Source organism: Pelophylax lessonae (assembly GCF_965119305.1).
Source record: "Pelophylax lessonae genome assembly, chromosome: 3".
NCBI lineage: Eukaryota > Metazoa > Chordata > Amphibia > Anura > Ranidae > Pelophylax > Pelophylax lessonae.
Window position 1 is genome coordinate 511,950,632 of NC_138770.1, and position 22,202 is coordinate 511,972,833.

The following is a 22,202-nucleotide window of genomic DNA, read 5'->3' on the forward strand; positions in this document are numbered from 1 at the left end:
AGTATTTTTGCAATCTTATGTAAAATGTCATTTAAGCACACTTAATACCTTACATGTGACTTTAAAGAGATTATCTTTTTTTTTTAACACAGAAGCAAGCAGTTCATCTTTCGAAGTGAAACTTTCTAAATGCATAAAGCTATTCCATTGTTGAATATTACTTCAATTTAATGTTACAAGACCTCCCTCTGCAGTCCAAAAACAACAACTGCATGTACCTGCTGGGATAAGGAAAACATGCTGAACAATATATTTGCAGGATAGTTAAATATAATAAAAAGATACTGGAATAATTTAAAAAAAGATGTGAATAAAATGTAAACATCTGAATGCCACATGTGGAGGTTACAAAGCATTTTTTATTCTCCTAAAACTTAAGGCTGGGTTCACACTGCAGTACGGATGGGGCTCACAGCAGGGGTCCAATGCATCCTTGTTCTTTGTTTCAGGGATGAATCAGGACCGGATTTTTATCCTGAATTTGGACCTGAAAGTGGGCCAAAATCGCACAGAACCCTTGTGCAATGCGCTCCGTGGCCACCCTGGAGATGTGTGAAGTTTTCCTGTTATGCGAGTTGGATGCAGAGAAACCCATATCCAATTTGCATCAGTGTGAACTCAGCCTAAAAGAAGTTCATGTGAGTTAACAAACCTTTACCGTGTTTGCAGTAATTATTTTAAGGCTCCATGTGTAGGTGCAGTATTACTTATGAATATTAAATTATAATGATCATTCATTTTTGTTGGCACCATCTTCACCAACTATATTGGATTATCATACCATCTATTGTTATTCTTTGGTAGTGGGAGTTCCTTTTATTCTGTACCCTGACTACGCTTTCTATATTATTTTATAACAAACTGGACTGTGATTTCCTTTACAACTGTTTAAAGGACTCCAGGTATGGCATTTTTACATAGTTACATTGGTCCAGCTTGGACCAATGTAACTATTTATTTACCATACCTGTGGGATCCCTCTAGAAGATGAAAATCACTGTAGTAGACACGGCTACTCCGGTGATCTCCACTTGCTTCCAGGTTCCATGCCCAGCGGCTGCCCTGCTTCATTCTGGACACAGGAGTTTGGCAGCTTGGCATGAGTGCCATTTAGAGAATGCTCTGAATGTTCTCAATGGATGCAAAGCATTCTCTGATTAGACATGGTGAAGAGGGAGGGTGGTGACATCCACTAATATAAAACATTTTGTTGTTTGCTATAGCTTATGCTACTTTGCATATATTAGTTCAGTACAAAAGGTCAAATAGGAGCATATGGAGAAGTAATGGGTTAAGAATTTTAGTTCATAATCATGTACATGGTAGTTATGAAGATCTGCACCAGGTTTTCATCTCTCTTTGAAAATACCACCTCCGTTAGTACTTACCTTGTTCTCTGCAATCTGTTTGACAAGTGTGTCTTTGGATGTTTGAATAAGGGTATACAGGCGGAAATCTGCTTGGTCCAAGATACTCTGCAACTCCTTCCTTAGCTCCTCCCATTTCATGCTGTCAGATAACATATCTTGTAGCTGCTTTTGTCGTATGTCAATGCCATGTTGTGTGCTGTCCCACTGATTCTTTAACTTTTCCGCTGTGTCATTAAAAAACTCAGTAGTTAATAAAAAAAAGCATAGCATGATAAGGTTTCATTACTGTACACACTCTACTGTTCATTATGCAAATATACACATCTTGTCTACTCAAACAGGTAATGCTATATCACTTAATGATGCAAAACGTGTTCATTGACAAGGTGATAAATAGAAACTATAGAGAAAAGATAAAAATTTGGTTCCATTAAAAAGTATAGACATGACTTACTACTAGACTAGACTACTCAGCACAGTTAACGATTGTACTCACTTCCCATACTGTGATTGTTCCTCAGGTGTACGCTTGTTCTCTTGTTGATTTTTTGCTGTTGATATATACATTTTCCTAATACTTTCATGCTTCCGTGTGCATTGCTTATGATATTTTATGTGGTTTTCACATTCTGTTCTAGTGTTCTACCTACTTGTTCTCTGGCGGCTGCGCCCACTAACATTGTTATATTTTGCCAAAACTTCAATAAAAATTATTAAAAAAAAAGTATAGACATTTATTTTATTCTTTTTTTTGGTGACCTTGACGTGATATGGCATAGACATATTCCTACAACTGAGTAAAGAATATGCACCTACTGCAACTCAATAGAGTTGATTTACTAAAGGAACAGAGCATGCTCAATTTGCAAAATGAATGATCATTAAAGTTGGCCACAGACGGCCATAAACTGACCCGATTATCCCAAATAACAAAATTTAATCCTCCCCACTGTGTCATTGTATTCTGATACTCAGATATTCAGAAGGCTTTCCCTTTGTCAGAATACACTGATGAAGAGGACATTTTCCAGCAGGGTGGTTGTACAGAAGTCAATTGATAGATCAGCTTCTGTACAACCACAGTGCCCATATATGAATCAAAATTTGCCCATTCGGACCACAAAGTCTGTTGCGCAAAACCATTTCTCAATTCAAACCAGCATATACGTTTTGCCACGTTGCATTAAAATAGATGTAAACCCTCTCCTATACCCAGTGAAGTGAACAGCCGCAGAAGATACACAGAGATGAAACAAATCTCCTTACATAAGTTTTACTTGTATATCTGGTGTCTTTCTCTTTCTACACTCTTTGGAAAGTGCAGATTGTGTTGAAAAAATTTTTTTACCGTACCAAGCCTGCACCAAAAATGCAAGTTGAAAACCACAACCGACCCGCAAATGACCACTGTGAAGAGTTTGATTTAATGGTTATGCCTTTTTCTTCTGCTTTTTTTTTTTTTTTTTTCCGCAAAAACAGAATAAATGCCGATCATGCACCCTGGTTTTAAAAATGCTGCTTCAATAGGATTTTTTTGTTTTGGCTGTAGAAGCAGCTCAATATTATCCTATGTGTCCATGCACATTAGGACATTTAGAAGAATATTTTAAAACTCAGTGGTTACAGGCAGATTAAAAAAAAACCCTTCTATTTTGTGTTTTGATTGGAGCTTTCTGGCAGAAAAAGGCTGACCACTCCTAAATGCACCTAAACATATGTACAAAAATAGGTAAAAATGGTAAAAAGGCGCTGGTATCCCTGAATATAAAATATATAACTATTCTGTGGCAAACATATATATGTGTGACCCACCTGTATCCGGTAAGAGGCAAAGATTATCATCTTTATGCACTGGAGCACCTGATTTTCAAGCAATATCATCCACTACCTTGCACAAACAGTTTTTTGTTGGATCACGGGTTTAACCCTTTGAGCTCTATAGAAATGCACCTTGTTTGATCATCAACAACATTTTCTGTCTAAACAAATATTTAATTTAATTCATTTATTCACTATTTTGTATATGCGTTTTTATTCACATACGTTTCTAAATTAGAAATTTATAAAGTGATCACTAGCACTTTATCAGTTCTTCATTGCACTTTTCAGCACCTTATATATTTATTTGTCTTTGCACAATATATTTCTGTGGCACCAGCACTTTATAAAAAGGCTTATGATGGTATATATGATTATTGGTTTTAAAATTTAACCCACATATTTTTTACCATTTTTTAAGAATAAGTTATTATTTGCCATAATTTATTCCTCGTCACAGACACACATCAGATATTGCACCTTATATTTATTTTTTATAATATTAATATTCTGTCACAGATACACATCAGATATTGCATTTTACATATCTATTAATTTTTTAGAATATTAATATTTTGGTGCACCATTGTTATATATTTTATATTCAGGGATACCAGCACCTTTTTACCATTTTTTACCTAGCGTGTATTGCATCTTGCAATTAAAAGGGCAGCAGGTTCTACAACCAAACAAAAATCCCCTAAGAACAAGGCACCTTCACATTAATTACGCATATGTACAAAAATGTTCTATATGAGCGCTTTTTTTTATGGCAAGGGTGTTTTTTTTTTATTTTTTTAAGCCCAGTGTGCATGGAGCCTGAATGCAGCCTCAATATGCATACTTACAAGGGTTAGGCTTCAAGTTAATGTAAAAACCATTGATATTTTTAATGTTACCGTACAGTTTGTCTGAACAGGATGTTATTTTGTTTGTCTCAGCTTCATTTATTAATCATTTGTTGTTTAAAAAATAAAACTCTTAACTTTGTTTTTAGATTTTCAATAATTTGTTACACTGTTTAGCTACAGCCTGGGACTGTACAGAACCAGTAAATGAATAAAGCTCTAAGGAAGATTAAACTGCAATAGGTAGCGAGAGCAATTAGATGATATATTATAACTGAATCTGGATTCCAGGAACTTTGCACCAAGGCCAGGTAACAATTGGACTAAAGTATATACTGTCCTCCAGTTTTTGAACAATAGCTATTTTTAGTATACAGGCAGATCTTAGCTATCAAAATTAAAAAAAATGGGATGTGATATTCCTGGCAATCTTCTGAAAATTCTATCATGCTGGCTGCTATGCTGATTTATAACCCTTAAAATTTTAGGGCTGCTTTACTAAAGGAATTTAGTATGTTTACGAAGAAAACGAATAGCAGGGCGCTAAGGTCAGTATCAAATAAAAACACTTTATTGAAATAAGCACATTGAAGTTAGCATGAAACAGCATGGATAGGGAACACCTGGGACCAAGCAGCTGTAATTAGTGTGAGGATGTAGACATCACTGGGTAAACGGAGACCGAGGATGACAGGGAGTCAGCCAGCTCAAAGAATGGATATTAGCAGCGGCGTACTAGGCTGCACACGAGGATGACAGCTGTCAAAATGCCTGGTGAATGTTGGGAGAGGGGGTGTGCATTACACGTTTCCAGTGACTTGCTCTCTTCTTCAAAAGCATGGACAGTGAAAGGAAGTGATCGACTTATAAAGCCCAAATGGCAGGAATGGGAGGAACACGGGAGGGGAAGGAGGGAGAAAGCTGAGCTGCTGCAAAGAGCTAGAAGGGTGGGAGGGGGAGGAAAGTGGGAGGGGAGAGATAAAATGACAAAAGACATAGCTGAGCCATTAACCCTTGGCTTGCAGACTGCCTGTATCAGGGAATTCAATGAAACTTCTAGAAACAGGGAGTAAAAAAATTAAATAGCTGCACTGAAAATACAAAGATCAAGTATTACATTACAATCTTACCATTATTATTACTAGAGATATTTTCATATATGATTAAAAATGGATATATATTGGTAATAAAGATGTATAAGACAAATAAGTAGTAAAAAAAAAAAAAAAAAAATTTGAATAAATTAACTAAATTAAATAAATAATATACATACATATACATATATATATATATATATATACATTGGCACTTTTCCACTGCAAGTTCCCAGCTCAGCTCTACTCTGCCCTGCTTGACCCGGTTTGCTTTTCCACTGCTGGTACCGCATGGTACGGTGTTGGAACGGTTCGGTACGGTACGGTATGGTTTGCTTTTCCACTAAAGTAGTACTAAAGTTAAGTGGGTGGGATAACAACGGGGTGGGTGGGACTCTCTGACCAATCAGTGGCTAGTAGTGACTGCATGCAAAGGATTGTGGGATATGGTACCTCTTGGAACCACAATCGAGGTGGTACTGTTTTTGAGAGCCGTACCGTTCGGTTCCATGCTGTGGAAAAGCGCCGCTGTACCGTACTGTACCGAACCGTTCCTACACCGTACCATGCAGTACCAGCAGTGGAAAAGCACAAAAGCGAGCCGAACCGTTCGGTTCCATGCAGTGGAAAAGCACCATATATATATATATATATATATATATATATATATATATATATATATATATATACACACACACACAACTGCAAAACTGATATGAATTTCTAAATGAAAGAGGCTGAATGGTATTTAGCAGAGGTACATCATAACAGAGAGGAGACTGGGTACTCCCTAGAAAATAGTAAGCCCCTCAAGTTCTTCATTGAAGCCATGAATCCAAAAGGTTTCTCTGCAGCAGAGGGTATGAAACCTCACTGCCACAGAGTCACAGGGGGAATTGTTTCCAAACCCAAACTCGGAGGCCATAAGTGGAGCCATCATGAGTGTATTTAAAATGGCTGGGAACACTATGATCAATACTGCCTTCCTCAATGAGTCTCCTGTGTTCACCAAAACGTACCCTGACTGTACGAATAGTCCTGCCTTCAGTCCTTTGACTACCTTCTTCAATATAGTAGGGATGTTTCAATGTAAAAAACTAAAATGCAAGATATGCAAATTTGTCGACCACCGCAAAAGGGTTTTACCGATAACAAAGGAAAAATGTATTCATACAGTTCCTTCTTCTCCTGCTCCACAGATATGAAACACAAAGAGATTAAAAAATCTCCTTACATTTTACTTGTATATCTGCTGTATCTTTGCTTTCTACACTCATTGGAAAGTGCCGATTGTGTTACAATTTTTTTTTTTCCAAAATATCTTTATTTGTGTTACAATTTTTATTTACCGTACCAAGCCTGCACCAAAAATGCAAGTTGAAAACCACATATGACCCGCGACTGACCACTGTGAAGAGTTTGATTTAATGGTTATGCATTTTTCTTCTGCTTTTTTTTTTTTTTGCGCAAAAACAGAAGAAATGCTGATCATGCACCCTGGTTTTAAAAATGCTTCAATAGGATTTTTTTTGTTTTGCCTGTAAAAGCAGCTCAATATTATGTAAGGAGATTTGTTTCATCTCTGTGTATCTTCTGAGGCTGTTCACTTCACTGGGTATAGGAGAGGGTTTACATCTATTTTAATGCAACGTGGCAAAATGCATATGCTTGTTTGAATTGAGAAATGGTTTTGCGCAACAGACTTTGTGGTCCGAATGGGCGAATTTTAATTCATATATGGGCACTGTGGTTGTACAGAAGCTGATCTATCAATTGACTTCAGTACAACCACCCTGCGGTTGTCTCTGCCACAGAGAAACCCTTTGGATTTATCACCTCAATACTCTGTCACCAGGAGGCCTCAATGAGGAAGTTGAGGTGCATACTATTTTGTAGCAAGTACCCAGTCTCCTCTCTGTTCTTATACATTTTTCAATTTTGGTAAATTATCCGAGCTTCTGTTATCCTGTTTCATATATATATATATATATATATATATATATATATATATATATATATATGTGTGTGTGTGTGTGTGTGTGTGTGTGTATTATTTATTTATTTTATTTATTTAGTTAATTTATTATAATTTTTTATTTTTTACTATATATTTGTCTTATATACATCTTTATTACCAATATACAGTGGGTACGGAAAGTATTCAGACCCCCTTAAATTTTTCACTCTTTGTTATATAGGTTCATTCTTCTTCCTCATGAATGTACACATAGCACCCCATACTGACAGAAAAACACAGAATTGTTGACATTGTTGCAGATTTATTAAAAAAGAAAAACTGAAATATCACATGGTCCTAAGTATTCAGACCCTTTGCTCAGTATTTAGTAGAAGCCCCCTTTTGATCTAATACAGCCAGGAGTCTTTTTGGGAAAGATGCAACAAGTCTTTCACACCTGGATTTGGGGATCCTCTGCCATTCCTCATTGCAGATCCTCTCCAGTTCTGTCAGGTTAGATGGTAAACATTGGTGGACAGCCATTTTAGGTCTCTCCAGAGATGCTCAATTGGGTTTAAGTCAGGGCTCTGGCTGGGCCATTGTAGAACAGTCACGGAGTTGTTGTAAAGCCACTCCTTCGTTATTTTAGCTGTGTGCTTAGGGTCATTGTCTTGTTGGAAGGTAAACCTTCGGCCCAGTCTGAGGTCCAGAGCACTCTGGAGAAGGTTTTTGTCCAGGATATCCCTGTACTTGGCCGCATTCATCTTTCCCTCGATTGCAACCAGTCGTCCTGTCCCTGCAGCTGAAAAACACCCCCACAGCATGATGCTGCCACCACCATGCTTCACTGTTGGGACTGTATTGGACAGGTGATGAGCAGTGCCTGGTTTTCTCCACACATACCACTTAGAATGAAGGCCAAAAAGTTCTATTTTGGTCTCATCAGACCAGAGAATCTTATTTCTCACCATCTTGGAGTCCTTCAGGTGTTTTTTTAACAAACTCCATGCAGGCTTTCATGTGTCTTACACTGAGGAGAGGCTTCCGTCGGGCCACTCTGCCATAAAGCCCCGACTGGTGGAGGGCTGCAGTGATGGTTGACTTTCTACAACTTTCTCCCATCTCCTGACTGCATCTCTGGAGCTCAGCCACAGTGATCTTTGGGTTCTTCTTTACCTCTCTCACCAAGGCTCTTCTCCCCCGATAGCTCAGTTTGGCCGGACGGCCAGCTCTAGGAAGGGTTCTGGTCGTCCCAAACGTCTTCCATTTGAGGATTATGGAGGCCACTGTGCTCTTAGGAACCTTAAGTGCAGCAGAAATCTTTTTGTAACCTTGGCCAGATCTGTGCCTTGCCACAATTCTGTCTCTGAGCTCTTCAGGCAGTTCCTTTGACCTCATGATTCTCATTTGCTCTGACATGCATTGTGATCTGGAAGGTCTTATATAGACAGGTGTGTGGCTTTCCTAATCAAGTCCAATCAGTATAATCAAACACAGCTGGATTCAAATGAAGGTGTAGAACCATCTCAAGGATGATCAGAAGAAATGGAAAGCACCTGAGTTAAATATATGAGTGTCACAGCAAAGGGTCTGAATACTTAGGACCATGTGATATTTCAGTTTTTCTTTTTTAATAAATCTGCAACAACGTCAACAATTCTGTGTTTTTCCGTCAATATGGGAGCTGTGTGTACATTCATGAGGAAGAAGAATGAACTTAAATGATTTTAGCAAATGGCTGCAATATAACAAAGAGTGAAAAATTTAAGGGGGTCTGAATACTTTCCGTACCCACTGTATATCCATTTGTTTCATATATGAACATATCTCTAATAATATTAATGGTAATATTGTAATGAAATACTTGATCCTTATATTTACAGTGCAGCTATTTTATTTTCTTATTTTACTCCCTGTTTCCAGTAGTTACATTGAATTCCCTGATACTGGCAGTCTGCAAGCCAAAGGTTAATGGTTTAGCTATGTCTTCTGTGATTTTTCTCTCCCCTCCCACTTTCCTCCCCCTTCTAGCTCTATGCAGAAGCTCAGCTTTCTCCCTCCTTCCCCTCCCTTGTTCCTCCCCCTCCTGCCATTTTGGCTTTAGAAGTCCATCACTTCCTTTCACTGTCCATGCATTTGAAGAAGAGGGCAAGTCTCTCGAAACGCGTCATGCACACCCCCTCTCCTTACATCCATCAAGCATTTTGACAGCTGTCATCCTCGTGTGCAGCCTAGAACACATTTAATAATGAGCTGGCTGACTCCCTCTGTCTCTGTTTACCCAGTGATGCCTACAGCCTCACATTGATTACAGCTGCTTGGTCCCAGGTGTTCCCTATCCATGATGTTTCATACTTACTTCAATGTAAGTGTGCTGCTTATTACAATAAAGTGGTTTTTTTTTTTTATACTGACCTCTGTGTTCTGCTATTCGTTTTCTTTCACATTAGGGTGACCCTACCCAGATCTTCTGTGGGAATTGCAGAGGTTCCAGCCTCAGTCCCTTCTCCTGTCCATCCATCCATCCATCAATCCATCCAGTTGCCTCATCCAGTCCTCTACCCTGTTGATGGTCTACAGATACAGATGAAAGTTCCAATGGACCAAGGGACTTAGCACTTCTCCTAGGAGCACCGTATGTACTGTGTACTTGTGCACTCTTTGGATTTAGTATGTTTAAGTAGTAGTTAATACTTGTTTGTGTGGTTCCTGCTGCAGGTCTGCACCCTTTCCACAGCCGCAACAATCCGCACAGAAAACTCAGGAGATGCTTGCAGGTGCCATTATTCCAAATGGCACCAGCATGCACTGGAAATGGCAGCAGCTGCTTCCCACACTGCACTTGCAGTTTCTGTGCTGGCTGTGATCTAAAAAAATGGAGAAGGGACCCTTTCCCTGGGTTTTCAGGTAGCAGGCAGCCCATTTAAATGAATGGGCTGCTGTGCCCATGCTAAACACGGCTCTCAGTACCACACAAGTGTGACCCAGACCTTACAGTAACATAGTGAAAGAAGTAAAGTTATTGTATGTTCACTGCAAGCAGTATTTATTTCTATTATTTCTCTTCCACATAATTGTGTGTTCAAAGTGAACACAACTTTACCCTCTTTACTAAGCTAAGTGAAGATACATCTAGCAAAGTCAGCCTCTATCTCTGCAATAAATTGATTCCACCAAATTACTGATTTAAAGTGTTACTAAACCCAGGACCCTGCATATCTGGTCTCTCAGAGTACACAGAACATTGAAATGCAATAATTTTAGTAAATATAAACTGCTAAATACTATTTCTCATCAGCAGTATATACTGTAGCAGTGTTATGACTTCTATCAGTGCCTGGTTAAAGCTTGTACTGCACTGGCTGTCCTATCAGGATGCAGAACCCCTGACCCTCTGTCTGGACAGTGCTGATTTGTCCTGTGCTGATCACATGCACACTCTCAAGAAAAAAAAACAAAAAAACTTTCTAGCAATACACACCAAACTGAACATGTGCAGCCTGATTCCATTTACTCTGTCTTATCTGGGCGTGTTTTGGAAGCAATGCAAGAAGTGAAAGTGGAAGTATACTGCATATACAGACAGATTTTACTGTTGTTGGTTTAGTAACACTTTAAGTTGGAGAATTAGAGAAGTTCTGGGACTACTGAAGCAAAAGAGCCAGTGTTGCAGCCAAACAACAAGCATTTTCAAACAATAGTCAGCAATGCCTTCCTTTAAGATCCCATGGCAGTTTTTTTTTTTTTAAACATCTGTCAGAACTCATTGGATTTCATACCCTTATCTTATATTGGTTACCTAACTGCCCAATCTATTGTCAGAATCCTGAAAGCAATTAACTATTCCAATATAATGAGAACCCTCAATGGGCCTAGAATACTAAGGAAATGCTGCTGCATCAATGTGCTTTAATAAGACTGAATCTCCCATTGCTATAATGTTTTATATTACAAATTTCTTTTCCCCACTCTTGATGCATTTTATCTACTGGATTTTCATAAATGAAATGTATTATTAGCATTTCCCACTGTCTTTGAAGTTCGAAATGAAAAACAGCTAGAAAATTGAATTCTAATTTGGATTTCCTACACATTATGAATACATCAGCTCATGACAATATATTACAACGCATGATTGTTTTATTTATTTACCACGTATAAATGTTTCTGCATAGGAAACATACAGTAAAAACGGCATTGACTATTTTTAATCGTTATGCTGATAGCATTAGTAAATAGATAGGAAACAATATCACCATTATTTGTTTAAACTTTTTTTAAATTTATTTAAATACTTTCTGGTTCCCAGGCCTAGGCAAATGCTGTAATACATTCCAGGAGTCTTCAGGGCGGGAGGAGGGGTCTTCTCAGCTAAGCATACGCTCCTGTCTGCATGCCTGAGCTAAGAGCAGATAAATTCTAGGAAGTAAATGCTACATGAAGCATCTGTCCTTACTCAAGATGGCCACATCCAGAAATGCTAGGGGCTGTTTTTCAAAGAGAGATTTCTTGACAAAATAAAACATAGCAACATGGATGGATAGATGAGTTTATTTTGAATATTAAATATGAATTAAATAGTGTTTTTGGTTTGTAATGATCAGATGCAACAGAGTTCCACTTTAAAATGGTTGTAAAGTCCCCAAAGTTTACTTGTACCTACAGGTAAGCCTAAAATAAGATTTACCTGTAGGTAAAGTAAATATCACCTAAATGTGCACAGTTTAGGAGATATTTACTATAGTAGCAGTCAGTGGTATAACTATGCACTGCGCTCTCAATGCACGGTGTGCCATCAATTGAGACAGCAGTGCCGCGGCCATGACTTCATCAGCTCCGCCAATCAAACAACCAAAGCCCGAGAACCCAGAAGAAAGACTGGGTGAATATGGAAGCCCTTGTCATCGGTGGCTGTGCACCACCGGAGGACTTCATTCTAAGGTAAGTATTTCATAATGTGCTAGTATGCAATGTATACTCAAATCAAATCCTGTGAGGAGGGAGCGGAAGGCAGGACCGAGCCGTGCTGTTTGTGTCTATGGACACACACTTAGGTGTCTCCTTAGAAGGTGGTAAGCTAAAGGAAAAACCAGAAACCACATTTTCAGTGAGGCAGACTGTACATATTAAGTAAATCTGATCAACTGAAATCAGAAATAAAAATGGGCTTGATTTCACTTTAATATTACAGGGTTCTTATTGTTTTATCAGACAGGCTTAGGAGGGTAAATGAATGAAAATGAGAATATGTATTTGACCACACCCATTTTATTTATTTATTTGTAAGTATGATAGTATGTGTACTTTATGTATAAATGTGAGTTAGGGACCTTCGATTTTAACCTCCCTGAGGGCAGGGACTGACGTGAATGTACAATATATGTGTAAATTGCTGTGTAAATTGTCGGCACTATATAAGTATCTGTAATAAATAAATAAATAAATGATAGCTGAGCAGGTGAACAAAACTGTGTCCAAGATCTCACGATTGCTGACACTGGAGAGGGAACCTGGCTCCTAATGTCTCAGAAACAATATCTATAGTCCAATCTATTTATTCTTTTGAAAAACTCCTGTCTATTAGATCTGGATCCCCCAGTACATTTGTCAAAGCCTGGAAGGATTGGTCATTGTGGTATTCCACAGCTAACACTATTAATATACTCTGATGATACTGCACAGTAATGTCTCGTCACTTTGAGGCTACTTTGCTTTTTGCTTTATACTTGGCTTATGTTTGACTGTTCTACATTTTTGCTAATTATACCTTTGTATGCAACACGATATACATCTGTTTGTACCATTGCCGCAGTTGCAGATTTTTGTGTGTTAAAACTCTTTTCTTTCAATAAAAACTAATTAAACAAAAACAAAAATGTGTCCAAAATCTGTAGAAGCTTCCTGTATTCCTCCTGTGTTGCTAATGAGCATTAGAAGGGGTTGGCGCAGGATCAAAATCTTTCAAGGTGTCAGACTGAACTGTGTAAAAACTGCTCTCCTATTACATGGAAAGTAGACACTGTTACAATTGGTTAAAGTCATTTAGCATCAACAGCTTTACATTTTCAAACTATCATACCTTTCCATTAGAACAGCGTTTATAAAGAGCCAATGAAGTCCTTCAAGTTTTTATATTTTTTTTTTTTGTTGCAAGACAGATTTGTTTTTCTCTGCTTGGGGGTGAAAATGTAATTTTATTGTTTACCTATGCCATTTTCTCAGCTCAAGGAAGACTTAATTATGAAACATATAAAAGGATTATGGGAGAAACTATTCCAATTATGGTCCTAATAATACCACAATAATTGGTGACAGAAGTAAGAAAATGTTCTGGTTAGAATTAAAAGTTGCAAAGAACATCCCTTTCAGATGATGTGTTTATTCAATGTGTTTTGTAAGATTTTTTTTCTATACATAAATAGTTACTACACTGAACATTTTCTGTATTTCCTGAATGTGAACATGTTTTATTGAAGTACCAACCCAGAGAATATATAACCAATTTTACTATAACTAAGTATGACAGCATAAAATACAAGAAGCTGCTTGCATGTTAATGTTTTGGGAAAATGTCCGTTTGAGGAAATATCTCTATGTGTAATGACACAGAAAATGTTTTTTAAGGAAACTGTATCTATAAACACTAAGAGAGGTGAAAAGCAACATGTATTCACATTTAGATCCCCGTTAAATGAATTATAAAGGCAAAGATTCCATCTATTTCTGAACCCATCCTTCTAAATTTTAGTTTCCTGTCTAATGCCTCGTACACACGCAATGATTATCGGCCGACCGATCGTCCGTCTTTTGTCTAAGTTGTGTTTTGTTGGTTGGAATGTGCCTAGACTGCACACGAATTTTCTCGGCCAACAAAAATCGACTTCAGAAGTGATGTCATGTAAAGGTTTACTTTCCGTGTGTTTTTTCTTCTCTGAGCATGCCCAGTCTTGCTCATCAGATTTTTGTCTGCCGAAATCTGTACTGACTGACGGAAAATTGGCCGTTGTGTTGACGGCCAACAAATATGTTATAGCCTGTACACAAGATTTTATTCGGCCGAAAAGTCGGAGTCGGTTGTCGAAAGCATCATACTAACAAGCCGGAAATCGGCCGATTGGACGTTGGCCGAAAATTCACGGCTAACTATCCTCGCGTGTGTATGGGGCATTAGTATAGACCAGGGGTGTCCAACCCTTTGACCATCCTTGGCCACATTGGAAGAATTGGAGTTGTCTTGGGTCACACATAAAACACACTAACAAAAATAACAAATGAGCAGAAAAGGTCGGATAGATCACAAGGTAATGATCACTGATATAGATAATGTACCTGAATAATACAACTTCATTTTTTGTAATATTTTTTTATTATAAAAGAAAAATAGGAAATCAGAAAACTAGTGTTATATTTGGCACTTTTTTTAATATGCTCATCCATGTCTTTATGAACCTTGCTTTGTGCACTGGTGCGCAGTCATGTTGGAACAGGAAGGGGTCATCCCCAAACTGTTCTCACAAAGTTGGGAACATGAAATTATCCAAAATTGATTGGTTTTCTGGAGTTCCCTTCGCTGGCACTAAGGGGCCAAGCCCAACCCACACCAGAATCCCCCTGCCACCGAATGATTTGGACCAGTGCACAAAGAGAAGTTCATAAAGACATGAATGAGCGAGTTTGGGGTTGAGGAACTTGACTGGCCTGCACAGAGTCCTGACCTCAAACTGATAGAACACCTTTGTGATGAATTAGCTGAGCGGAGACTGCGAGACAGGCCTTCTCATCCAACATCAGTGCCTGACCTCACAAATACGCTTACGGAAAAAATGGTCAAACATTCCCATAGACACACTCCTAAACCTTGTGGACAGCCTTCCCAGAAGAGTTGAAACTGTTATAGCTGTAAAGGGTTGCCCAACTCATTATTCAACCCTACAGACTAAGACTGGGATGCCATTACAGTTCATGTGCGTGTAAAGGCAGGTGTCCCAATACTTTTGACAATATAGTATATATACATAAACAATATATATTTTCACAGGTTCTTACTACAGGCTTTATTGATAGGAATCTTACATTTGACACGTTTGAGAAAAATAGAGGAGTTGTATTGTATCCAATGCACATCATGCAGGCTTGCCCAGTTCATGGAGGGTATAGTAGTGAATTAGTGGATGCATTTAAATGGATACAAAAATATAAATATCTGATTATATGGGACGACTAGAATTACCCCTCTGCCTTCCTCTACCCCAATACAAAAGTTATCGTTTCTTATTAAGTGTTTGTAGACCATAGTGGCCCATAACTTTTAGCCCCCGTTCACATGCAAGCGACTCTACTTCGCACCGCGACCTCCGAGGTCGCGGTGCGAGCAGTGCGCCGCGACCTCAGAGCGGCCGCCACGGACTTCATAACATTGAAGTCTATGGCGGTCGCCTCCTGGTCGCCCCAAAGAAGCTCCGGACCCTTTTTCTAAGTCGGAGCGACTTGTGTCGCTCCTATTAGAACGGGTCCGCAGCTTCCCTATGGGAGGCGACCTACGGCGACCTGTGAGGCGACCAGGTCGCCTCACAGGTCGCCTTAGTGTGAACGGGGGCTTAGGAAAGTAAGTCTTTGTTAGCATTATGGTAGTACGTTTCAATGAAAGCTAGAAGAGTAACTTGCATATTACCAATGCTGCTGGCATATAGACACTTATATATCATAATAAGTATAGGTCCCTTGGGCACTCTAGTATTAGTAGGGATTCATAAACATGGTGCTCATTTATAATAAGGTAAAGTGATTGTTACATAGTTACATAGTTAGTCAGGTTGAAAAAAGACACAAGTCCATCTGGTTCAACCAAAAAAAAACAAAAAACAGTATTGAAAACCCAACCATACAATCCCATATACACAATCCTATACCCACTGTTGATCCAGAGGAAGGTGAAAATAAACCCCAGCAAAGTATGATCCAATTTGCTACAGCAGGGGAAAAAAAATTCCTTCCTGATCCCCCGAGAGGCAATTGGATATTCCCTGAATTATTTTTAGTTGTTTTTTAAATTAAAATAACAAACAGGTTTATACTTACCTGCTCTGTCCAATAGAATTGCACAGAGCAGCCCCGAACCGCTTTGTTATGGGGGTTTCCCTCCGGCACTCTCGGATCTTCCTCTTCTGGGTCTGCCACTATAGGAAGCCTATGGTGATGCTTTCTTTGATGACATACCTGCGGGCTCATTACTTTAACCACTTGCCAACCGCCGCAAGTACATATACTGCGGTGGTCAGCCCCTCACAGGCAAAGTGACATATCGGTACGTCACTAGACTGTGAGGCTCTGGGGAGCGAGCGCGCGCCGGCCGGAGGCGTGCTCCCGCTCCCGCGCGGTCACAGACCCCCCCGCGTGTGTGAGCGGCGGACCCGATGTCCGCCGCTCACTCACGATCGTCCGTGACAGCGGGAGAAAGGCAGGCGGCTAGTTTAAACAAGCCGCCTGTAATTCTCCCCTGTGTAGAAACAGTGATCATACGGTTCTACTATGTAGGACCGTTGATCATTGTTCCTACACCTCAAGCCACAGCGAATCACAGTTAGAATCACGCCCCTAGGGAAACACACAGCCCCTCCCTCTCAAATAAAGTTAACCCCTGCACTACCAGTGTCATTTTACAGTAACAGTGCATATGTATAGCACTGATTACTGCAGTAATGCCACTGGTAACCCCAAAAGTGTCAAAAATGTCAGTCAAGGGTCCGATCTGTCCGCCCCAATGTCGCAGTACCGCAAAAAAAATGCATGCATAGCATACTAGCACATTATGTGACACTTACCTCCAACGAAGCCCACAATGTCCACGCTGCTGGCCGCATCCATGTTCACCCATCTTCTTTCGGGTCTGCGGACTCCGGCAGTATTACTGGCCGGAGCCGCGTGACGTCACTCCCGTGCATGCGCACGGGAGCCGCCAGTCACAGCACTGGGCTCTGAAGAAACAGCACGGGCGACCGTTTCTTCAGAGCGCATGCGCCGATGATGTCATGCACTAAACGGTGCAAGTTTAGGAGATATTTACAGCACCTATAGGTAAGCCTTAATATAGGCTTACCTATCCTATAGGTAAAAGTAATTAAAGTGGGTTTACAACCACTTTAAGATTTATATTTTGCAAAGTGATATATTAGTCCTTGAAGACTTTGAGAGTACCAGTATACAGATGCATGCCTGTTCTCCTCACCATTTGTGCCAAATGCATTAGCCCATGGAGAGACCTGCCAGCCATAGTGCCTACCTAACAATATTTTAAGCTTGGAACAAGTTCTGTGAGGCATTACTGACTGCTGACATCTTGAAAGCTTTTTTCATTTCGGTTTTAAAGTTACTCCTAAATCCCAATGTATTTTGATGTGTACAGAAAAAAATCCTCCAACCACACACTTGGTTATGTTTTATCGCTGTTGTAAATAAAAAATATTGCTCACTGGAGCTTTTATTAAGTGCCGGTTCACACTAGTGCGGTTTGCGAGATCGCATGTAATTCGGAGCGCACTGCTCCTTCATTACATGCGATCTCATGTGCGGATGCGAGTTCAGCCATACACTTTGTATGGCTGAATTCGCACTGTATCCGCACCAAACACGCAAATGAGGCATTTTTTCAGCCGCATCAGGATCAGATCGCACAGTGGTTCACACTTGTGCGATCTGATTCTGTGCAAACTGTCAGATCGCACTGCGATATGCGATCAAACTGGGGGTGTCGTTAACATTTAATTGACACCCCCTGCGTATCGCATATGGCAGTGTGAACTGCCAGATGTGCGGATGCGATGCGGGATCACGCTGCATATTCACAGCCTTCCCGCATCGCACAAGTGTGAACCGGCACTTAATGCATAAGAACAGCATCTGAAAAACTAAACCCACAACAGTAAAACCTGTCTGTATATGTAGAAAAACATGTAATATGCAAAAAATAACCGCGCTAGGCACAAAGCAGCAAATGAATCAATAAATAAAGTGATAACTATAATAAGCAGCAGCTATAGTGGGAAACACTACAAACAAAATTATAAAGAATAGCTGCGCTAATTTGAGATGTTGATAATAAATCAAATGCAGATACAGATATTGCAGGTACTGCAGGTGTTGTAAATACAGATATTCAATATTATTTGTATAGATGGATAATCAAAACACAAATAGAAGTCCCAATAAATTGAAAATAGAACCAAAAATCAGCAGTAAGATAATAGTCCAAATGAACAGCCAAGATCCAGTGCAGAATGTTGGGTGCAGAAAGGAATCCACCACCATATAATGTGACTGCCTCCGCTGTCAGTGAGACATGCAAAGTATATGCTAAACGCTTACCAGATCACAGATAAGTAACAGCATTCAATCTAAAACAGGGACATCTATGGATTCAGCCAATGACGTAGTGCCTCTCCCAAGACAGTCCGCACAGTGTGCAGAGAACCACAATGTCTACCAAGTACCATATACAGCCGATCTCCTCCAAGACTCAGTACCCTCCATGAGCATGTTGCAGAGAAACCATTTGCACTAGGCCATAGTTCGGGGTCTAGTGCAAATGGTTTCTCTGCAACATGCTCATCGATGCACGCAACCTCGAAGTGCAAATACACAAGGATTTGACTACATTTATCCAAGGAGGTATCCTGGTACAAATGGATTCACAGTTACAAGTATAGTACTCATAACCTCTCAATTTAATTGGCAGAATAAATTCAATAAAAATTAAATATCTCCCGAAATTGCTATACATGCTATGCTGGCCATACTGTACGCCCCCTTAAGAAATGCAATCTATTTTAACCCTTGCATGTTTCTGTGATGGCTTGGTCTAAATGTTATATCCAAAAACCTCAATTCTCTTCAGAAACTTCACTATGGAACAATATAAGACTACACCCTGAATTCAACTGGTGGTCTAACAGGCATCAAAAACCTCTCCTTTTTTCATCTGATTAGCTGAAAACACATGTACTACCAGCAAACATTTTTTTTTTTTTTCAAATATCTCTCCTTGAGGTATACAAAATACACAATATTTAAAACCTTCAACATGTAACACGTTTTCCAAACTTTCCTTAGATTTTTTGGCTCACACCTGTTTTTCGATTTGTGCCCATTAACTGGACGAAAAATTAACAAACTGTCCAAATGTCAGATTTTCAAACAATTTTTCATCTAGTTTATGGGCACCGTTAGAATGTTAACGCTACACTGAATCCCCAGCCACCGTCTTCCACCTCTTCTGAACCTATCCAAGCATTCACACATACTGTTCCCAAATTTACAATTTTTTTTTTAAAAACAACTTTAACTTCACTGCTCCCAAATCATTTGACATATCCTTCTTGGGCATGATTGACTCCAACATAACTTCTGCTTGTAATAGAACAATATTCTATTTCTGGCTTTATTTAAAGGAGGAAAATAGTCTTGTTACATTGGAAAGGCTATTCCTCCAGATATGTAGCAGGTAATCAGAACTATCAATCATTTGCTAGCAAAACTCAAAAACATATATAATAGTATATAACTTGGTTATGCCATGTTTTTGGGTTTGTGTTGTTATTTTGTCTTCTCCCATCTCTGCCTAATTATGAAAACGCAAAAATAAACATCTTTAAAAAAATATATGAAGATTGTCTGAAAAATCAGTCTAATTAAAAATACACCATATAATGTATACATTTTTTTTGCCTTATGAGGTGTTTCACATTAGCAGAAGCTATACAACTCTCTGCTTGTTTACCCTGTTAATTTGTTGAGTTGTTGCTGTAGCTGATTACATTGCTTATCCATGCAAGTTCATCAGCAGATGCTTTAGATGACATGAGTAGCTACTGAAGGTGGTAAATCTGTTGCTAGCTCCAAATGCTTTAAGGCTTCATGTACAGGGGACGTTGTTAAAAGTCCCTTGAATGCTGGAACGTCCGTTGTGTCGCGTTTGCACCCGCGTTTAGCGGGCGTTTGCGGGCGTTTGCGTTTAAAACCGTTCCTAGAGGTCAAAAAAATAATTCCCCTTGAAAATGGAAAAATGCGAGCGCCAAATAATTGCTTTCCAAAAAAACCTCCCTGAACTCAACTGCCTGTAAATGACTGTAAACGACCCTGTGTACATGGACAGATAAGATAACATAGAGGTGGGTTCAGGGGCTTCTGAAAAAAACGCCCAACTGCTCCTAAACGGCCGTTTACAAGTTGCAGTGTACATGGACCCTTAATGTAAATTTTTGGGTGGCTGGGCTATACATTGCTTGGAATTTCTTTGACACAGACCTTTTATTGACTGCAATTGTTTTCCTAGCAACATAAACAATATGGATATTGATTCTTCCATTGACAAAAAATTGCTTTTACCAAATAGGCAGTGTGCCATGTCCTTAAAGTGGTTGTAAACTCTCACATATACCCAGTAAAGCCTAAACAGCCTCAGATGATACAAAAAGATGAAGCAAATTCTCCTACATAGGTTATACTTGTTTCTCTGCAGTCTTGTCCTCTCTACGCCCCTTTAAAAGGCCAGATTGTCTTAAAAGTCTCTTTTCATCTGCCAGGAGCACAGAGGAGGAGTCACGAGACTCCAATTACAGTGTGTGAGAGCTGATTGGAGGAAAGGAACACACCCCCCTTCACTTAGCAGAAGAACTGTGTTGTGACTAGACAAGCTCCATTCTGAGCTCTCCCTCCACCCCTCCCTCCCAACACCAATATATCTTGTGTCAGGAAAACTCAGAAGTTACACATGCTGATAACAGAGGAATGAAACACCAGAGAGAAACGACACATAGAGATTTGGAGAGAGATATGTAAACACTGCAGATATATGTGTTTTGCTCTGATTTCATGACTGAGGTTTACAACCACATTAAGGTAACCTGGATCTAACATCATCTCTTCCTAAGAACATCTGACAAATCTGTGGCAAATTGTACAAATAATGCCCAAATTGCTAAACGCCATTGTACTTTTTAGATTAGAGTTAGATATGCTTATAAAAAATGTTGGCAAATCAAATGACTTATTAGATCATCCTCAGTAAAAACCATCCTCTATTTACAGCCAACAATGACAGCAGCGCACAAGCAGCAATTTTGATATTTCCCTTTCCTTTATATAGTAAGGAAGGATTGAAAACTGCACGTTTTACCATTAAAGGTAGAAAATGTATTACTTTGGTAACATATACCTAAATGGATTGGTGGTGCTCATTATTATCCCCTATGTAGGTACTAAAAAGATCAATTTTTGCAAGAGATGCTGGCATAGGTAGCAACTATTTTTATTATGAAGCCTTTAACCACTTCAGCTCCGGAAGGTTTTACCCCCTCAATGACCAGGCCGTTTTTTGCGATACGGCACTGCATTGCTTTAACTGACAATTGGGCGGTCGTGTACCCAAATAAAATTGATGTAATTTTTTCCCACAAATAGAGCTTTCTTTTGGTTGTATTTGATCACCTCTGTGGTTTTTATTTTTGTGCTTTAAACAAAAAAAGATCGACAATTTTGAAAAAAAAAAAAAACAATATTTTTTACTTTCTGCTATCAAACACATCCAATAAAAAAAATTAAAAAATCAAATTTCTTCATCAGTTTATGCCAATTTGTATTCTGCTACATATTTTTGGTAAAAAAAATCCAAAAACGTGTATATATTGATTGGTTTGCGCAAACGTTATAGCGTTTACAAACTCTGGGAAAGATTTATGGCATTTTTATTTTTTTATTGTTTTTTTTTTAGAATCGGTGGTGATCAGTGATTTTTAGCGAGACTGCGACATTGCGGCGGACAAATCTGACACTAAGTGACACGTTTTGGGGACCAGTGACACCAATACAATGATCAGTGCTAAAAATATGCACTGTTACTGTATAAATGACACTGGCAGGAAAGGGGTTTACATCAGGGGCAATCGAGGGGTTAAGTGTGCTCATAAGGAGTGCTTTCTAACTGTGGGGGGAAATAGACTGATTGCAGGAAGAGAGAGATCTGTGTTCCTGATTAGTAGGAACACAAGATCTCTCTCTTCCTGACTGACAGAATGGCAGTCTGCCTTGTTCACATAGGCAGAGTGCCTTTCTGTCATTCTCC

General features: G+C 39.2%; 1 protein-coding gene across 8 annotated transcripts in view; it reads right to left on the reverse strand.

Annotated features, from left to right (window-relative positions):
* UTRN (utrophin) overlaps positions 1-22,202 on the reverse strand; it is a gene marked incomplete at its 3' end in the record, with an annotated part of 1,040,500 nt that overhangs the window by 561,087 nt on the left and 457,211 nt on the right. For all 8 annotated transcript variants that reach the window (XM_082249947.1, XM_082249941.1, XM_082249943.1 and 5 more), the window contains one exon: positions 1,389-1,594. In XM_082249947.1, coding sequence (XP_082106073.1) covers positions 1,389-1,594 — 206 coding nt within the window. The remainder of the gene's footprint in view (positions 1-1,388; positions 1,595-22,202) is intronic.